At 35.1% G+C, this 18,484-nt stretch overlaps 1 protein-coding gene and 1 long non-coding RNA gene across 2 annotated transcripts in view; one reads left to right on the top strand and one right to left on the bottom strand.

Moving 5' to 3' along the window:
• The window catches only part of LOC113843207 (uncharacterized), a 64,391-nt gene extending 46,004 nt beyond the window's left edge, over nt 1–18,387 (top strand). The window contains exons 2-4 of the long non-coding RNA XR_005264589.1: nt 6,125–6,201; nt 8,226–8,267; nt 18,296–18,387. This is a non-coding gene — a long non-coding RNA (uncharacterized lncRNA). The remainder of the gene's footprint in view (nt 1–6,124; nt 6,202–8,225; nt 8,268–18,295) is intronic.
• Nucleotides 1–18,484, bottom strand: part of ESR1 (estrogen receptor 1) — a 193,510-nt gene that overhangs the window by 161,680 nt on the left and 13,346 nt on the right. The window contains exon 2 of the mRNA XM_021275842.4: nt 8,449–8,522. Within this exon, the coding sequence (XP_021131517.2) occupies nt 8,449–8,522 (74 nt within the window). The remainder of the gene's footprint in view (nt 1–8,448; nt 8,523–18,484) is intronic.

The following is an 18,484-nucleotide window of genomic DNA, read 5'->3' as shown; positions in this document are numbered from 1 at the left end:
GTATGTAGAATTTTTGCTAGTAAGGAGCCATTTTGTAATAGAAATCATAAAGCTCTTAAATTAATCATCTACATAGGAGCAAGCAAAGCCAACAAATCCCCAAAAATAATGCTTGATTTCAAAAACAGTAATTGCATAGAAATAAAGAAGTTGTAAAGGAACTAGCAAATGGACTTCTAGAAGAGCAAAGAGTTCATAGGTAGTACATAGAATATGCTGAGTGATGTGAAGCAAACTTGGAAAAGCAGCACACTTAATTACCAATGTGGGGAAATTATCTGAAGCAGTTCTTCAAAAAAAATGAAGTTGTTGACTTAATGAGGACAACAGAAGATAAAATAAAAACTGTGGCATACCAAATGTATAAATACAATAAGACGAGCCAAAAAAAGTTTGAGAAATAAATTGCAAGTGCTAAGTTTTTGTTTGTTTGTTTGTTTGTTTTTGTTTTTTTGTTTTTCCCCAAGTACATCAAGATTAGGAAGCTTGCCAGAGTATCTAGAGGTATGATGAGACATAAAGGTGTAAAAGGAGCACTGAAAGAAGATCAGGCTATGGCAGAAAAACTAAATGAAATTTTTGCATCCACGCTCATAGCAAGGATCTGAAGAGGAATTCTCATAACAGAACCTTTCTTAAGGGGGGCTGTTGAAGGACCTGTCTGAAAGTTAAAGTGTCAGTAAAAGATGTTATAGAAAAATCAACAAAGAATACAATAAGAAGTCACCAGGACTAGCTGGTGACTTTTAAGGGTAAAACTCTTAGTATTAAGGGACAGGAAAAGACAAAATGGATTGCCAGCTCTTAAAAGGATGTGGGAAAGAGGAGGAAGAGAGAAGTAAATTTAAGTTAGCAGAGATCAGGTGTCAAGACATCTCTTCTGGGTAATTTACCAGAAACTGCTACCACGAACATAATTAGAGAATCCTTAAATACAATATCTGAAGAAGAGTCACTGTGTAAAATTCTCTATAAGGATGTTGATTCTATAGTCAATACAAATATAAAAATAAATTAAATTTATTTGGATTTCTTTAAATAGTTCAGCAAACTCTGTCTCCAAGAGCTCTCAGAGAAATGGGCTAAAATAATTGGCTAAAAGGTAAGACACAAAAGCAATTACCATGAGCCAGGTTTTTTTCAGTGGAGGGAGATCTTGAGGGAGTTCTTTCTGTTAGTTGCTCTGCTGTTTATATTTTCTTAAGGGCTGAATATTGATATAACTAATTTTGCTGATGATACAAAGGGTAGTAAGGGTGAGGGCCAACTGCAATGAGTTGGAAAAGGATTTCATAATGTTAAATTATAAAATGGCAGCTGGAATTCAATAAAGATCTGAAGGTTGAAGAGTATATTAAACAAATGATGGAGAAGAATTTGGCTTACTTGACTAAAAAAAAAAAAAATGGTGATAGGAAATCTGACCACCTTCTATAAAAGCAACATTAGGCATAAACACAAGAGGTGTCTAAACCAGAGAAAGAAAGCTGGCACTGCAAACAAATTCGGTATGGAAATTACAAGACTCAGCTGCCAGAAGGGTAAAACTCTAGATCAGCCTGTCCATGAGAGGAAAAACAGCCTAACTGGGCCTTAAGATAAACGTGGATAAGCACTGTGAACAAATTACACAATCTGGTTGCTATGACAGCTCAGCCAATCCAGAATTGGCTGGATTCAATAAGTGAAACTAAAGCAAAAACTTACCAGCACAGAGCAGATGCACAGTGACTTGTGTCTATGCAAAAGTAAATCCTCATGTGTTATCTATGCTGAAAAAAATTCCTGCTTCTCTCTTGAGATTATGACCAGTGAATTGTTGTATGTGCAGGAAGCCTGGGGGTAGCTAACAGTAACTAAGTCATGTTATCTCATGTTGGAGGTAACCAACAGTACCTCAAGCCTTCTATCACCAGAGACATAATTAGATTTAAGGCATTTTCAAGGGGGAAATAATGTTCCACTTTTATTCAAAATGTCTGTTTTTCCTTTGGATGTTTCTATGACAGCAGATGTGGGTTTAAGTGTAGAAATAGGCAGGCTCATATGACAGTCATGTCTTTTGCAAGCAGAATTATGACTTGCCAAAGTAGACCCAGAGCTGAGACAAATTAGTGACAGGTTAGTTAGCTAGCACAGAGAATGCTATTAGTTAATTAAAATAAGCTGTGTCCATGTTACCATCTTTCTTCACAGTAGTGAGGTTTTGAAGTGATTTCCCCAGTGCATTGGTTTGGTATGTGGAGCAGCTGGGGTGTGCATAACAGATTTCTTTTGGGTTAAACTAAACTGCAAGCTCTGCTCCAAAAGTGTCCCAAATGCACCCCAACCCCTCAGGGACCCATTAGGATTTGGACCCAAGAGTGGTTGGTTGGATAGTTCTTACTTCCTCTTTCTCCAGTCAACCACCACAGGAACACATGAACTGTGCCTAAACCAGAGAGGCAGTCCCAAGCTATTACATGCCACAGGGGACATCAGGTCCTCGCTGTTCCACCACGGTGCTGCCAGACATTCCCACGGACAGTCACTGATGACTGGAAACCAGCCAGGAAGGGCACACTGGGAGAGCACAGTCTTACCCCAGCCCTGATACTCAAGGGGGAGGGCAAAAAGTGACCTGGCTAGGCCAACTAGGTTGTTTTACAGTTGGCAGCTGGACAGGATGAAGGGTTGTATAACACCAGGCAGATGATATTGGCTCACTTCATAACATATACACTTCCCAAGCATAAAAATTCTGCCTTGAGCAAAATTAGTCGTCTGATGTTTTGCCTAGGTTTTAATCATTTAAGTTACCAAAGACCAAATTTGCTTAATGGTTTGTCTTACTCGCCTCAGTTTAATACCCTTAGGGAAGAAAGATTAGTTACTTGTGCTTTTTCCTCTTTTAAAAAAAAAAAAAAAAAAAACATAACTGACTCACCACCTAATTCATAAAGTTTCTTCTTGAGTCTCTCTTGACTTAGCTTTCTCTAGCTTTTTCTGTTTTATTTTTAAAGACATTTTTACAAGCACATCCTTCATGTTGCTAGGTTTCAAGAGAAAAGAAATAAAGGAAGAAAACAAATCAATATTTTTTAAAAAGACAGCCCTTTGTCAAAAGTCCAAAAGGAAGTATAAAGTAATATTCTTCTACTACTCATGTACCAACCGTCCTGATGCATTTTTTCCTCATTTCCATTTTTTGTTGTATACAAAATTGTGTCAGTAAGCAACAGTAAATACTTTAAGACTAACCAAGAAAATAAGGTGCTAATGAAATACTTATGAACTCATGTGTCACATAATTACAAAAATTCATCTAAGTGGTGCTCTTGCTGTCCTCTTGTGTTTATATATTTGTGTGTATGCATGCAAGCTTCTATGTGTCCAGTGAACTGGCATAACATGGAAACATCATTGAACTGCAAAAATATAGCAATATATGCAACAGATTAGGACAAGAAGCAAAACCACCTGAAATGCATCCAGTTAAAAATACAGAAAGAATTTAGGTTGACAAAACAGAGCAATCAGATTAGCTGGGACAGAAATATTATTGCTCTTTACTCTTGTGAAATGTGCCATCAGCTCTCTAAGACCATGTGAAATCAAGGCTTCAGGGTAACTTTCACATCCAAAAGCATCCAGGCAAGATATCAATGTCAACAGAAAAAGGGCTCTTCTGACACAGCCAGAGGTAAAATACAAGTAGAAATTGAATGATTTCTTTGGATGATGAGGATACAGCTTGGCACCAGCTGTGGACATATTTGAATACTGGGCAGCAGCACAGTCTGAGATTTATAGTATTTTGGAAGGAATGAGCAGGTTGCTGATTTATAGCAACAGAGTTAAGATGAGCCCACAAATATCATTTCTGTCCATTACCTCAAACTTGGTGATGTTAATAGAATGAGACCCACGTATGAAATATTCCCTTCTTTTTCACCATAAAATCAAATCTTAGTGATCTTATTTGTAAAGCTGCATTCAGTTTTTTATACTTCCACCTGAAGAACACACAAGCCAAAACTGTAAGCAGTTACATGGGAGTTATACAAGCTTTCAGAAAACAAAACAAAACAAAGAACAGACAAACAAAAAAATCCAAACAAGATCCTAATTCTGTGTTGTTTTGGATTTCAAATCAAGGGCTTTAAAAAATGCCAAAATTCAAACCCAAACAATTCTGGCCTCACCGCTCCCATAGTGGATATAAAGACTGAAGCAAACAGTTAAGCCACAATATTGATAGATCTGCAGTTCTGTTACAGTTCATGCAGAAAGCACTGCTATGCGATTGAGAGTCAAAAACATCATGAATGAAAGCTATCTAAAACTGGATACAGCACTAGTAGTTGTATATAGAAATCTAAATGGACTTTTAGAAAAGAAAGTATATGAAACCCTATCTGCATAGTCTCCAGAGTTACTTCTCCATAGATTATTACTTTCTATTCAATATATTTAAGATAATCCAACACAAGATAAATGATATTTTTATTATCTGTAGGAATTTGCATGAATACAATTACTAAAATTTGCACATTAATAAAAATAGAGAAAAATCACACAAAAATGTTATTTAAAAAAATAAAATATTATCTTCCATTCAAAAATTATCCAAGTTTTATCATTTAGACTTTAGAATGTACTTAACTGAGGGACTGATAAAAGTCCATCATTTTAGCCATTAATCTACCTTCTGCAGTAAGTGATATTAACAACAGAAACTATTGGGAAATATATAACAGAGTTGACCCAAATTATAGGCCTAGGAAATTGAAATTAATTAAACTTAGAATGCTAAATGAAAAAGATTTTTTTCAAATCAAAGAGATCTGAAAATTCCCAAATTTATACTATGCAAATGCTAATCACCAAATAAAATGAAAGAAAAATGTCTTGTGAAGCTAGTAAATTGTTTAATATCATGTAATTATTTGAAAATCTTTTCCTCCTCCTTTTATCTTCTTTCTCAGACTAGTTACTATCATGAACTGAATGTTGCCAGAATGAGTTTTTACAGATATTTGCTCCTTGGAATGTGGGGTGGTTTTTTTGTTTTGTTTTGTTTTGTTTTGGTAGGTTGGTTGGTTTGGTTTGTTGTTGTTATTGTTGTTTTCTCAAAATTAATGACACATCTTGCAGAATTCAAATGCTCATATCCACCTACAAAAACCTTTGTACAAATTTCTTTCATTTTTATTTGCAGTGTTGCCATCAAAAAGGGAAGAATAAGAAGTTTAATAATTTGGTGAGAAAAGATGTATTCATGTTTTAAACTGTGCCTTGATGAAAAATACTGTGTTTAAATTCCAGTTATGTTATTGAGCCAGAAATGGAAATGGCCCTCTGAGTCACTGAGTGCAGTCCTTACCACTAAGCCTTCACCCCAAGCAGCCAGCTCACTGTGCTCCTTACAAACAGGGACCTGTCAGCCTAGCCCTCCCTTGAAGGCTGAACCCTCCTATATTTCCAACTCCACTCTGCATTTATTCACAGTAACACCCATCTGGTTTTGTGTCAGCAATAACTTTCAGGGCAAATATTTATGTTTCATGAAGATAAATAGAATTAAACAAAAACACCTACTTCTTTATGGCAGAAAAAATAAAAATCACTTTTCCTAAACACAAGTAAAGTTACTAACTTTTGGTATTTTTAATTAAAATTGATATCCATATGCTAGTGTGAGGTGTATTAAATGAACTTTGTATACTTTAATGTTTGGCAAGTACATTTTATACTTATATATGCATATATACATACTTTTTTAGTTTGTTTGTTTTTTGTACCTCTTTTTGCTGTTGTTCTATTTCCATTATTGCCAAACCATCTCATGTTCCCTTGTACCACTCACAAGGCCCATAGACTACAACTCCTCACATAGTATATGGGACTGGAACTTAATTTTTTCTGTAGCCTCTGAGAGCCTGCATGATAATTGTTTCCTTACGTCCTTCTGCACATAAAGGCATTACCTTTGAAAGCTTCTAGAGATCCTGGAGTAAGATTCAAATATGGTAGCAAGATATCCACAGGAAGTGCTCGTTGGCTCTGTCCCTTCACTTTCTACTTTTGCTTTTCCCGCAGTACTTTCATTAATTTTACTCTTTTCTCATTCTCTTTCTGTCAGTGTCTCTCCCTGTGCCAGCCCGTGGTGCCTGAGGACACAGTGCAAAGAAGGAATGCGACAAGAAACGGCTGCCAGAGGTAAGTCTGAATAGCCATGAGGACAAGGTGAAAAGGAACCCTTTTCACTGTCGGTAGCTGCTTGCCTATACGTGACATTTCAGATGGCTTGCATGAGGTGGTGCCAACAAGACATATACAGCTATCACTCCAAATGAATGACTGCTGTCTGAACCAAGACAGCAAAATGACAAGGTCTAAAATATGGGTGTCATTTTAAGATTGCAATCCACAATTGACTTCTGATCTCCCCTAAAATCAACAGTGTTATTTTTCAAGGAATCATGGAATCACTGTGGTTGGGAGAGACTTTGGAGTCCCCTTCATCTGGCACAGCACCCTGCTCAGGGCAGGGTCACCTGCATCAGGTTGCTCACAGCCACATCCAGGCAGTTCTGATGTCTCCCAGGATGGAGATTCCACAACCTATGGGCAACCTGTGCCAGTGTTTGACTGACCTCACAGTAAAAACATGTTTTCTTCATGTTTTCTGATGTTTCTTTCAAGAAGCAAAAACAGTTGGGCATGAATGAAGGCAGTAAATAAACCAGTAGGGGAAAAAAAAATAAAAGAAAGAAGAAAAAATAAAAAAAAAGTTAAAACAGATCCTCTAATGTAATTATTTGTATTTTACTGCTTGTAATTTCTCTGGTCACAACAGAAATTAGCACATCTTTCATGCTGGGAACTCATGCTCACAAGCCTTAGTGCTAAACTATGGGAAGCACGGTGAAGTCCCGCTGTGAGGTGAAGTCTCAAAATTCCAATTAAGTGCATGCTGTCATTGTACTAAGTATTGAAACAAAGGCAAATCGATGAAACTGAATTAGAATTTGTTTTATCATCTAATATACAAATACACTTTTTTAAAAAGCAATAGAGACACTCTCCTTTCCTGCCTATGCAATGCTTTATCTACAACCCAACAATTTAAACTTCTAAACAAAAATGGCAATAGATTATCTCCTAAGTTTCATCCAACATGTATAACAAAGGTGGCTTTTTCTAATAAGCTTCTCAGACAAGTATTTACACATGAATGCTGTTGTGTCTCTGACACTGCAGGACAAGGAGTGTTTATATTGCAGCAAAGCAGAGCATAATTTGGAACATACAATTTTCCTTCATCTCCTGATGAGGGGAGGAGCTGCACTGATAAGTTGACATGCCTCACCAGTACTTCTTGTACTTCAGTGTAAACATTAAGTAAAATTTTTCTGTACCCAATGGATTTTTAGGAGGAAAAAAAAATTTAAAAAAAGATTTCAAATAGGTATCTAATGCATGCTTATTAAGGTATAGATGTGTAACACATAAAGAAAACAAAGAAATGTGTGAAAATGGTTTCTGCACCTGCAAAGGATACAATACAGGTTTCAAGTCATAGGCCACTGATTGGAAATTATGAGATCCCAACTTTTTTCAAGTTTTTTTCCACAAACATTTATTCTTAATTAAATAAATAAATAATTATATAAATAAAATTAGACAAAAACTCTACTCACTAGTAATTACCAGGTAAACTTTACCTATAAATTTACCTATAAAGTTTAGGCACTGTATTAAAAAAAGAAATACAACACTAACCCTAACAGGAACAACCTCTGAAATAGAAAATATATGATAAATCTCAATGAACACAATTTAAATATCATACAAGATAATCATGGCTCAGCATTGGCTGAGACCAAAATAAAGTATTTCACTTCATTCATAAACTCCCCAGAAAACGATACAATGTCTTGTGTACCTGACTGCCCTTTAATTTAATTAAATCCCTTCACTAAATACCAGCCAAATGGCCAAGATGTGACCGTGTGATTTCCGATCATTTTGTTTACTATTTTCCTTCCACCAAAATAATCAATTGTGGCTGGCGAGGGCGAGTCACTTCATTCTTTCAGAACTGCAGATCGGGATTTTTGACACTACCTAAAGCACACATTAAATAACTACTACACTTGCACAATATTCTCCATTCAACTTAAAATGAACTTGAGACAGTGTTTGGAATGCATTTCTTTTGTTTTCTGTTGCTTTTTTAGGCTTCTCAACTACATTGCAGGATACAGGAAAAAAGGAACATGGTAAGAAAAAGTAACGTTAGGCAAAGAGGAAAAAAAGTCAAAACCAAAAAAAAAAAAACAACTTCTAAGCATTTCCATAGGCATCACTAGGTGTGCCCCGCAAAGTTTTGGGTAAAAGCAGCATTTAAAAGTGGGTGTGAGCGACAGAAACTGGCAGAAGCTAGGAGTTTTTGTCACTTACATTTATCCCAGAAGGTTGTTGCCATTACTTCGGCAGCGCTCTCACTGGCTGGGAGGATCACGTGACCCGGGGAACTAAAATAGAAAAGTCTCAGTAGCGAGGAAACTGAACCAGAAGCACATTTGCAAGAAAACACGTATCACAAGCATAATAACACCCCCTTAGCAAAGAAAGGTGATAAATTTAGAAGGAAACCTATCCTGTATTCAAAACACACAGCCTTGCACTGTGCAGCCTGGCATCGGTCCCCAGTTCGACATACGGGAAGTGTTTTCTGCTATAAATCTCAGTCCATGTCTATACGTAGCTAAAGCTGGTAACTGCTCTAATAAATCTCAACAAATTACCAAACCCTAAAAGAAAATCTGATCTATTAAATTTAAAAATAAACTTCCACTGCTGGAACATTTTCATCTTCAGGCTGAGGTTTTTACAGTTGTTTGTGTCTACAAGAGAAGCAATTTTTTAAAAAGCATATGCTCTTAAGGTAATTGGGAGAGCTGTAAACATGCTGGAAGATTGCTTTCGGTTCTTTTATAAGTAAGTAATATGGTCGCAGAGCTATAAACTACTAAAGCATGGACCATAAACCTGCAAATTCTAAATAAAGAGAAGGCTTGACTAATCCAAGACAAAGGCTGCACAGATGAATTAGTGACCAAATGCAGGTTCTATACAATGATATAATATTATCTGATTTCAAGGTTGCTTTTTAATCATCACCAACAGAATAGCAGCTCTTCCCATTTTGTAAAGGTCTAGAAAAAAGTTCCAGCACAACCTGTTTGGATTACAGGAAATACACATTACCTTTTGCACAGTTAACTTTTTCACCATTTATTGTTTTGTTTTAAATCAGATTATTTCTGATTTATATAATGTCAAGCATTCTTTATTTCTAACGCATGTCAGGATGGTTAGTGTAGAAGAAGACATTACTAAAAGATGCAAACAGCAACATGAAGGAGACAGTGATCAAGGAAAAGAGAAATGTGTTTTTACATATTAACAGGACAAGGGCAGGAAATAATTTATTGCTCTACTCCCTAAAGTCAATCTTGCGGTTATAAGGCAAAATATTATAATGACCACCCTTTGAAAGAAAATGGCTTACACGGGCTGTTAAATTAAAACAGAAGTAGAGAAAACAATGCAAAACTCGTCATAGCAGACTCCCACTGTGCAATAAAAATTAGAATAATATGAAGAGGAAACAATAAACTAAATTATTCTCCTTGGATTGAAATAATACAAAGATAATTCTTCTTAATTGTAAAATCTGAGATTAAATTTCCCCCCAAATTACACTTTTTTTTATCAATCTACACACATACATGTATATACATACAAAATCAGAGAACATTTCAACCAAGACCAAAACTTTGATACCACATAACCAAGATCTATTTTATTCTACAGCATACCCCAAGACTTACACTGAATATTTCACAGAGTATTTTCACAGAGGTACTACTTCATGTATGACAGAGTAACACTAAAATGTTGCTCATACGTTCCCTGATTCTATTGAAATTTGTGAAAAGAAACACGAACATTGACTCAGAGTCAATAGATGAAGCACAACAGAACATACCTAAGCTGTTGCCATTGATTAATTACTAAATCTGAAAGATTGAGAGCTTACTTTTTTCTTGAAAAAAATACATTTTGAAGCCTGTTGTACATATTGGTGCACACATACATTCAGGTATTCAACCAGGTACACGTTATTTTTATTACTGTGTTCTCAGGAAAAGCTTTGCATGACTTTAAAAGTGCCATTATGCAGATAATGTGGCAGAACTGAATACACTGGAAGGTTTCCATTGATTGCAATAAGAGAAGTGTTGGGATACTGGAATTAATACAGTAAACAGTATATTCTGCCATAGATCTTAAAAAATGACTCAAAAAAATGGTTTCAGTTGTATATTCTTCACTGATTTAAGAGGCCTGGATGAAAAATTATCTCTTGAGTCAATTTTAAAAGTAATAACGGCATGCTATAACATAGTTTAGAGAAAGTCTAGATAAGTACTAATACCCTTTCTCAGGGTATTGTCACAGTGCATCCCAAACCCATTGCAAATCATCTCAGCAACACCTTTTTGTCACATACCTTGTTTTAGATATTTCATTTTAAATATTTTATTTTAGGTATTTTCCCACATTTCACTTTTCAGTTTGAAAGATGAAAAGCATATGGATGAGGAAACACAACAGCATTCCACCATAGATAATTTAATGGGACAGAAATATATGCAAAACAAACCTACTGGCAAAGGTAATGAATCAAGGCTAAAGGAATGCCAAAGTAGAGAAAGAAATACACCCTTGTGGGAGGAAAAGCATGACAAGGAAGAAGTACATAATCTCCAGAGTAAAGAGCCTTAGGTGAGAAACCAAAAGAGTGTCAGTAAATTTTGGAGCCTAATACAAAGTGGGCAAAACCAGGAACAGAGCAGAATGTCTTTTTATACAGCTGGAACCATGGCACCAGGTCTGGTATTCCACATGCTTCCTTCCCCTGTTTATATTAATATAGACATATATAGGCAGTAATGAATTGCTAATTTAGGCATTCATCAAAGGAGCAATTTGCCAAAGACGGCATTTCAATACTCAATCCACTAATTTACTCAGGTACTGTCCAATACATATCTATTATTTTATAACATTTCTATTGAAAGTGTGATAGAGACAAACACGTTTGGCAATCTCATACTTGACCTGCCTTGACAGCACATTCTGATTTTCCAAAAACCAGTTCATAGCTAAAGAATATAATTGCAAGTAGAGTGTAGACAACAAGTAGAGTGCAGACAAGTTTTACTGACTTAAATTGATAGAAACATGTATCTGTATTCTACCTCCTTGTTAGCTAACTTAGGTCTTGAGCCAGGAGAAAACAAGTGATCTTCAAGCTTGGCGTTCGCTTATGCCCAGAGGCATGACTCTCTGGAACCCGTTACGTGGGAGTCTCTTTATAAATTAATAGAATAATTAGCAAGCAAAACAGTAAGGACAGCAGTCTATTCCACATATGTTTTAAAACACACTATTTTGTCCATTTTCTTTTCACAGTACTAATACTCCCTCAAACAAGTTTTCTTCCCCAGCAACAAATTTTAATCTTGACTGCTATTGCCAAGTTCCAATATGTTCTAAAAGGGCAGTTTTCAGTAAATTTTCTGTGAATTTTCAGCAAATATGTACACAATTTGATTAACGTGTTCATATACTTCCTTATGCACTTAGATTATTTCCAAAACAAGAGCAGAGCTTTACTATACATTTTAGCTTTAACTGGCATACAAAACAGGAGTAAATTATATCACTCTTTCAATCTCTCTTCTGTAGCTGTAATCCACAACCATTTGAACTAACTCTAGTAATCCTGGTGCTAAAATTGGCCTTTAAGAGCATAAATATAAGCCTCTGCAACAGATGGCCCCCTAATTTATTTCAACTCACCACACACATCCCTGCAAATTTACTAGTATCTAGTGATAAATCTGGTCAAAGCACTAACATACATATTGTACACACAAGCTGTTCTGGAAAACACAATCCTCATGTAAGATATTTAAACACATTTAATGACCTTCTATAATTGAGGATATCAAGTAGTAGTACAAAGCTAAAAGATCATATCCCCTGACTCCTAGAAAAAAAATAAAATCCAAACAGTTTTAATTGAATAACAATCCTCCTACTCTAGGGATGACTGCTTTGACTAAAGAGTTTTTTCTCTTTGTTTAAAATTGATTCTAAATTCTCATCCCTAGCAAATAAAACAACCCCTAATACAAATACAAATGCTAATTGAGCAATTTTGTGCTGCAAGTGAGAAGAGCATGGAAATACAAGGCATTTCCTGATCTCTTCACATACATAATACTTCACGTATCTGAGACAACAGCTTTGCCACCAGCTTTCAGATATCATTCTCAATAAACAATTCTGTTTTATGCAGTCTTTATTTCTGCTAAGAGAAATAGCAAAAAGCAGGGGAATGTCAGGTTATATAGCTTTATCTGACACCTGCTGTCTCAGCCATCAGCATGCCACAAATACCATCTATTCCACCAATTTTTTGCAAAGTCTTGAGACATAAAAGTCATATTATTTTTGCAGACTGCTACTAGAATATTTTTCAATTTAAACAAATTAAGAAAAATAAAATGATACACATGCTATAAGTGGTTAAAATGAGATTTTAATTTGGGGTTATTCTGATACTATGCAATTCTGAGGTATTTTGCTAGAGTAACAAAATGCAAATTCAGTCTCTTTTATAAGGAAAGTCATAATCTAGTTCTGTACTATCATCTAATATTATTAACCAATTTAAACTTTGTGCAGCTGGAATTTAGCCTTTAATACAATACCAAAAATGTGTGTTCTGAAAAATATTATTGTAAGACTATGCACCAAGCAACTACACAACTAGGAGTCTACTCAGTGATCAATAGCACTAAAACTGAAACATTTACAGTAAACCTTAGGCTGCAACAGACTTTTTCAAATAAAATATCTTTGTAATTGAATTAGGTTCCTCCTAGATGACCATCAAATATGTTATTTTGGACTTATATTTCTGATATGTCATTCAATAACAAACTCATCATCATCATTATCACTATCTGTTCAAGAAAGCTCAGGATTTATATGAACAAATTAATTCCTAAAAACATAATAATAGAAATGGTTTAAATCAAAAAGTTAAACAAACTATTTTTCTTGTTACAGCTGTAGAACATTAAGATAGACAAAGTCCATTCAAGTCAAGACAGATTCCCTTTTCCCTTAATGGGCTTTATATTGGACTCAAGAGTATCCAGAAACTATTCACAAATATATATATATATATTTATTATTATTATTATTTTATTTTTGTTTGGTCCCCTAACACTAAGATCATGAGGGCCTAATAGCAAATCAGAATACATAACGGCTTTAACAATGGAGTCTGACACAGGTGAATCTACTGTATGGACTTCACATCTGAAATGTCCAGCTACAGAGTATTTTTTCTTTAGAGCAAGACTACTTCAAACCAGAATCAACTTCATTGTCTCCCAAGAGGACATGATTAGGCATTAACTGTGGAAATTTTTCCTGGCATTAAACTGAGATCCCAGGAAATACAACCTTATTTGATTTAGCAAATCTAGAAATTATTTTACAATTTCTATTTTATAATGTAAAAATCCCAGGGGTCTACCCAGTTAAAAGACACTAGTGATTATTTTATTATTTTTTTTGTGGTACTTCAACATCTGAGTATGTAGTCAAGCACAGATGAAATAGATCTATTTTTCATAAAGTTATAAATGTACCATCTTTTGGAGGAATACAGGAGAGAAAGTCTACAAAGCTGAGCAACCAAAAATGTTACAGTATAAATATACATTACAGAACCAAGCTAGGACATCTGTAACATTCACAAAATAAATATAGCAAAGAATGTTTTTATTTCTATGAAATATTCAAAATAAATTTCAGAAAGTGTTAAAAGAAAGAAAGAAAGAAAGAGAGAAAGAAAGAGAGAAAGAAAGAGAGAAAGAAAGAGAGAAAGAAAGAGAGAAAGAAAGAGAGAAAGAAAGAAAGAAAGAAAGAAAGAAAGAAAGAAAGAAAGAAAGAAAGAAAGAACTGCCATTTCATGAGTAAAGACCAGTTTAAAAATTGTATACAAAGATGATCTGTCTTCATTAAATTTCATACTACCCTTGTGTACATGTATCTTTCTAACATCAGGATCTATCTAGTCAAGAAGCCAAGAAGCTGAAACCTGTATTGCTGACCTCCTGCCAAAAATTGATGTAATGAGTAACAGGCTGGGAATAAATCAAGGAGGCCTTTTCAGCTGTTTCAAACCTACATAGTACTGTAGGCCATCTCTAATCAAAAGAAACATTTTCAGAGGTCAGACTGCTAAGTACAATAAAGGAATTGTCAGATATTAAAGAACACATATTACAAGTGCATATGTATGGTTGGAGAAAAAAATCTTGGAAGAGAAAATATAAGGACAGAAATGAATATATGCAGATAAAAGTTCACAGAGATGTATTAAAAAGATGCAGTTTTCTGTCAATCATTGTTTGACATATTATTACCTATGCAAGGATGAATTTTCCTGATGATTACTACAACTGTGTAGGTGTACTTGAAGAAGTATTATTCAGGTCAGTTGCTGATAAAAGGACAGACATAGCAACAAAGACATTTAGCGCAAATTACAAAATCTGCTTTGGGGGTCTGGATCCACACTAGATATTTAAGAACAAGTAGGTTGCATGTTGCCATGACTGCAAGTAGTCAAGCAGTTTAAAGTTGCCTATCAACATACTCTGCAATCCCAAATTTCAGTACATTGTAGATGTATCCTAAGCAAGCTATTCACTCACACACAGTGTCCAACTTTCGTGAAGAACTTGAAGAGCTTTACAGAAAGATCCTCTAGAAAATGCAATGTATATGACTGTACTGTAATTTTCTAAGATCTATCAGAGAGCCTAAACAAAATTTATTTGCAAAGATTATGTGAAGAATATCACTGGTACAGATTAAATCATAATCTTCTACCTTCCTCAGACATACAGCACAGGATATTTCAGTCCAAAAGGTGATTGGTTTAGAAAGTAATAGGAAAATGATAGATAAGAGATTTAATAGCATCTAATAGCATCTTAATTTAAGCAAACATCAGAATTGCCAGTTAAACAATATTGATTATTATTAATCAATTTATTGAATAATTTTATTGATTATTATATTGATTATTATTAATCCACACAAGCCAGTGAATTTAAGGGAAAACTAAATTTTGTTTTCACATAATCATTTTCAGTTCAAACTTAAATAAATATCAAATTTGATTACCTACAACTTTATATTGGTAGCATAATTTAGTAACAGTGATAGTTTAAATTTTGTGACTACTTCTTGAAAAATGTTTAGTGAAGTCAATGGAAAACAGAACTGTACAAGTAACTAACTCTTTTTATGATTTGCTGTGGGATGGAGTTGAACAAAAAAAGAGAAGAGGGAAGATCAAGAGAGATGGAAAAGGAATGCACTACAATGTTGGTAGGAGAAGTTAAAAGAAAAAAAAAAATCCTTTCTATCCTCTGCCCTCACTTTTCCAACTTCTCCTTTAATTATGAACACATGAGAGCACTGAAAATGTGTGAGAAAAAGCTACAGATCATCAACATTTTGTTTGACAGAAAGAAAGGAAGTGGTTAGTGTCAAATATTTCAAACAGGAAAACTTACTGTTTAAATATCATTAATGAAATATAAAATGAAAGCTGGTTTACTATCAAAACATCCAAATATTTTATCAACAAAGTTTCTATTTTTTCATAATGCCTTTTCATGTTTTAATTTTAACTGGAAAAACGGTGGAATAGGGATGAATTTTAAAAATATTTATTGAGAAGCCCAATGAGCTTTTTTTCCAAGAACTTCATCATCCTAATATACCAGCTAGCTCATTCTAGATACAGTGGGACTGCAGATCAGACACAGAATTAAAGCATTTCGTATTACAACATGCATGCCATTAGCCTAGAACAATGTGCAGTGAGATGATCCTTGCAGAAGTTGGTCATCTCGCAGTCAGAAAACAAACACAAACTACTCAGAAATAAAACAGCACATCAGCAGTAAAGCACACAGCTTAGACTGCATACTTAGAAAAGGGGAATTGTCACTAGTCATTGATGTCAACAGGTAGGTCAAAAGGAGTTTCTGTTATTGTTATAATTATTTAACTTAGCCTTGCTGGAATCAATATTTTGAGGACAAGATCTATTTAAAAAGAAAGATAGGTTCACCTTCCAAAAGAATATGATCAAAATAAATACACCAACATATTTTGTAACCTACAACACTTAACATAATCTTCAACATATAGCAGAAGAAGCTTAGGTTTTAATTATTTTGACTGTCACAGAATAACACACATTTATAAAACATGTATTTACCTTTTGATGGGTTGTGCAGAAGTCCCCAGCTTCTTTGCTTTCTTTCCCATTATTCCTGGTAGTACTTACCAGTTCCTCTGCCCTCATAGTCAGGGCAAGATGTGCACAGTGGCCACGTCACCCAACCAGATGGAATTGTCTTCATCTACCTGGGTCATTTGATATTCCAGCTGAGGCTGAGTTTTCAACAGCAGCCCATGCCTCCTTCTATTGGCATGGAGGAGTGTACTGACTCTCCCACTCAAGAACCATATAATTTTCAGCCCTATTATTATTATATCATGGAACTGGGTTATTAAAGGACAAGGGAGAGTCTGCAGATAAAGAACAGAAAGAAGATAGATGGATAAAAATGTCATGCCTAGACTTTCAGTGGAGGAACTGACTAAACAGTGAAAAAGGAAAGTTTCCTTCCCTCTCTTTTTTCTCATCTCCTTCTAGAACTTCATTCACATTGTTGAATCTAAACTGGACTAGATGATACATTGATTTTGCCTCTCAGTAATTATTTTTGAACTCTTCAGAAGGATGGGATGAGCTCTGATGCACACTGGCACAGGTGTTACAGTACACAGACTAATTCAATAACTTGCCAAGCAAACCAGCCATAAAAACTCTACCTCACTACTAAAAGCAGAGATTCCTATGACTACCATGAGGAAAACTATAGAGGAAACAGAGGAAATATATGCTATCAGCCAGAAACACAGCTGAGGCAACAACTACTCTCCTAAATGGGATGAGGAGTCAAATTGGCATACGTAGCCAGAAACCAGTAGACATCTGTGTTTGTGAATCTTCCATACACATAGCATTGCCAACTTCATCTGCTCCCCATCTGTTTAGTAAGACAAGCTACTAGGAACATAAAGCTCAAAATCTCTACCTTTATCTTCCACAGGACCAGTGCTCTGTGCTCTGGACATCAGTATCTGAACCTTTGTGGCACAAGCGAGAAAAGCTAAATGTACAGGAGATGAAGCTCCTGTGTACCCAATTCAAGACTGCAGAACAAATTCCTAAAAAAGAGTATGCTTTCATTGCTCAAGCCAGACTCTATTTGTCATGATTAAATCTGACCAGTATACTGGCAGTCAGATGATGCCATTTAATCCTTCTATCACAACTTTCTTCTTGACAGACTGAAGCTATGTAGTTCATTTTCCCTTTGATTGCCAAATGCTGAGCTTGCCCCATACATACATTAGTGCCTGGTTCCCAAGAAAGCAGGCTTCCAGTTGGACACCAATGATGTGCCATGCCATTGCAACCCTCACAAGTAAGTCACCTCCAGAAGCACTGCTGGAGAAAAAAATCGTGGTCATTGTACTTAGGGAAGTAAAGTTCATAGGGCATAAATAGGTTAGGCCATGCTGTGTCAACTTGCCCAGCAGCAAGTTTCCAACACTGTCGAGAGGTCTAGGGAAGAGAAGGAAAATGTAAGCAACCATGGCATTTCTCCCCACACTTGCCCAATTTCCAGCTACTTTCATTTATGGAGACTTCCTGAGCCAGATGCAGCTTCTATAAACCACATACAAAATGTGTGTATGCCGTCAGGAAGGTTATTTGAGGAAAAAGAACAGGAATCCAAGGACTTCCCTCTCAGCTGTAGCTTAACATGTTGCATTTTCAGTAAACACATTCTTGAGAAAAATCTACAAAAAGCCAAAACCTAACAGAGAAACATGGAAGATAAATAAAACAAGGATCTTCTGTCCTGTTCTCAATCCCACTTTCAGAACAATTTAGTACAAATTATCAGCAAATTTATCCTTAAAGGCACTTTTTATATTTTAATACATCTTTATATTTTAATACGTATTTGTATTTTAATACTTTTTTTTGCAGTTGCTGTTAACAATGGAAGAAAAGACTGACACCTCCACATATACAAGACAGGAATTTAGAAAAATAATTGGCTTTAGTTTTTAATGTTGCTCTTAAATAAAATAAAATAAAATAAAATAAAATAAAATAAAATAAAATAAAATAAAATAAAATAAAATAAAATAAAATAAAATATGAATAAAATATGAA

This window comes from Anas platyrhynchos, chromosome 3 (genome assembly GCF_047663525.1).
Source record: "Anas platyrhynchos isolate ZD024472 breed Pekin duck chromosome 3, IASCAAS_PekinDuck_T2T, whole genome shotgun sequence".
NCBI classification, from domain to species: Eukaryota; Metazoa; Chordata; class Aves; order Anseriformes; family Anatidae; genus Anas; species Anas platyrhynchos.
This window is presented reverse-complemented; position numbering and strand designations above follow the sequence as displayed.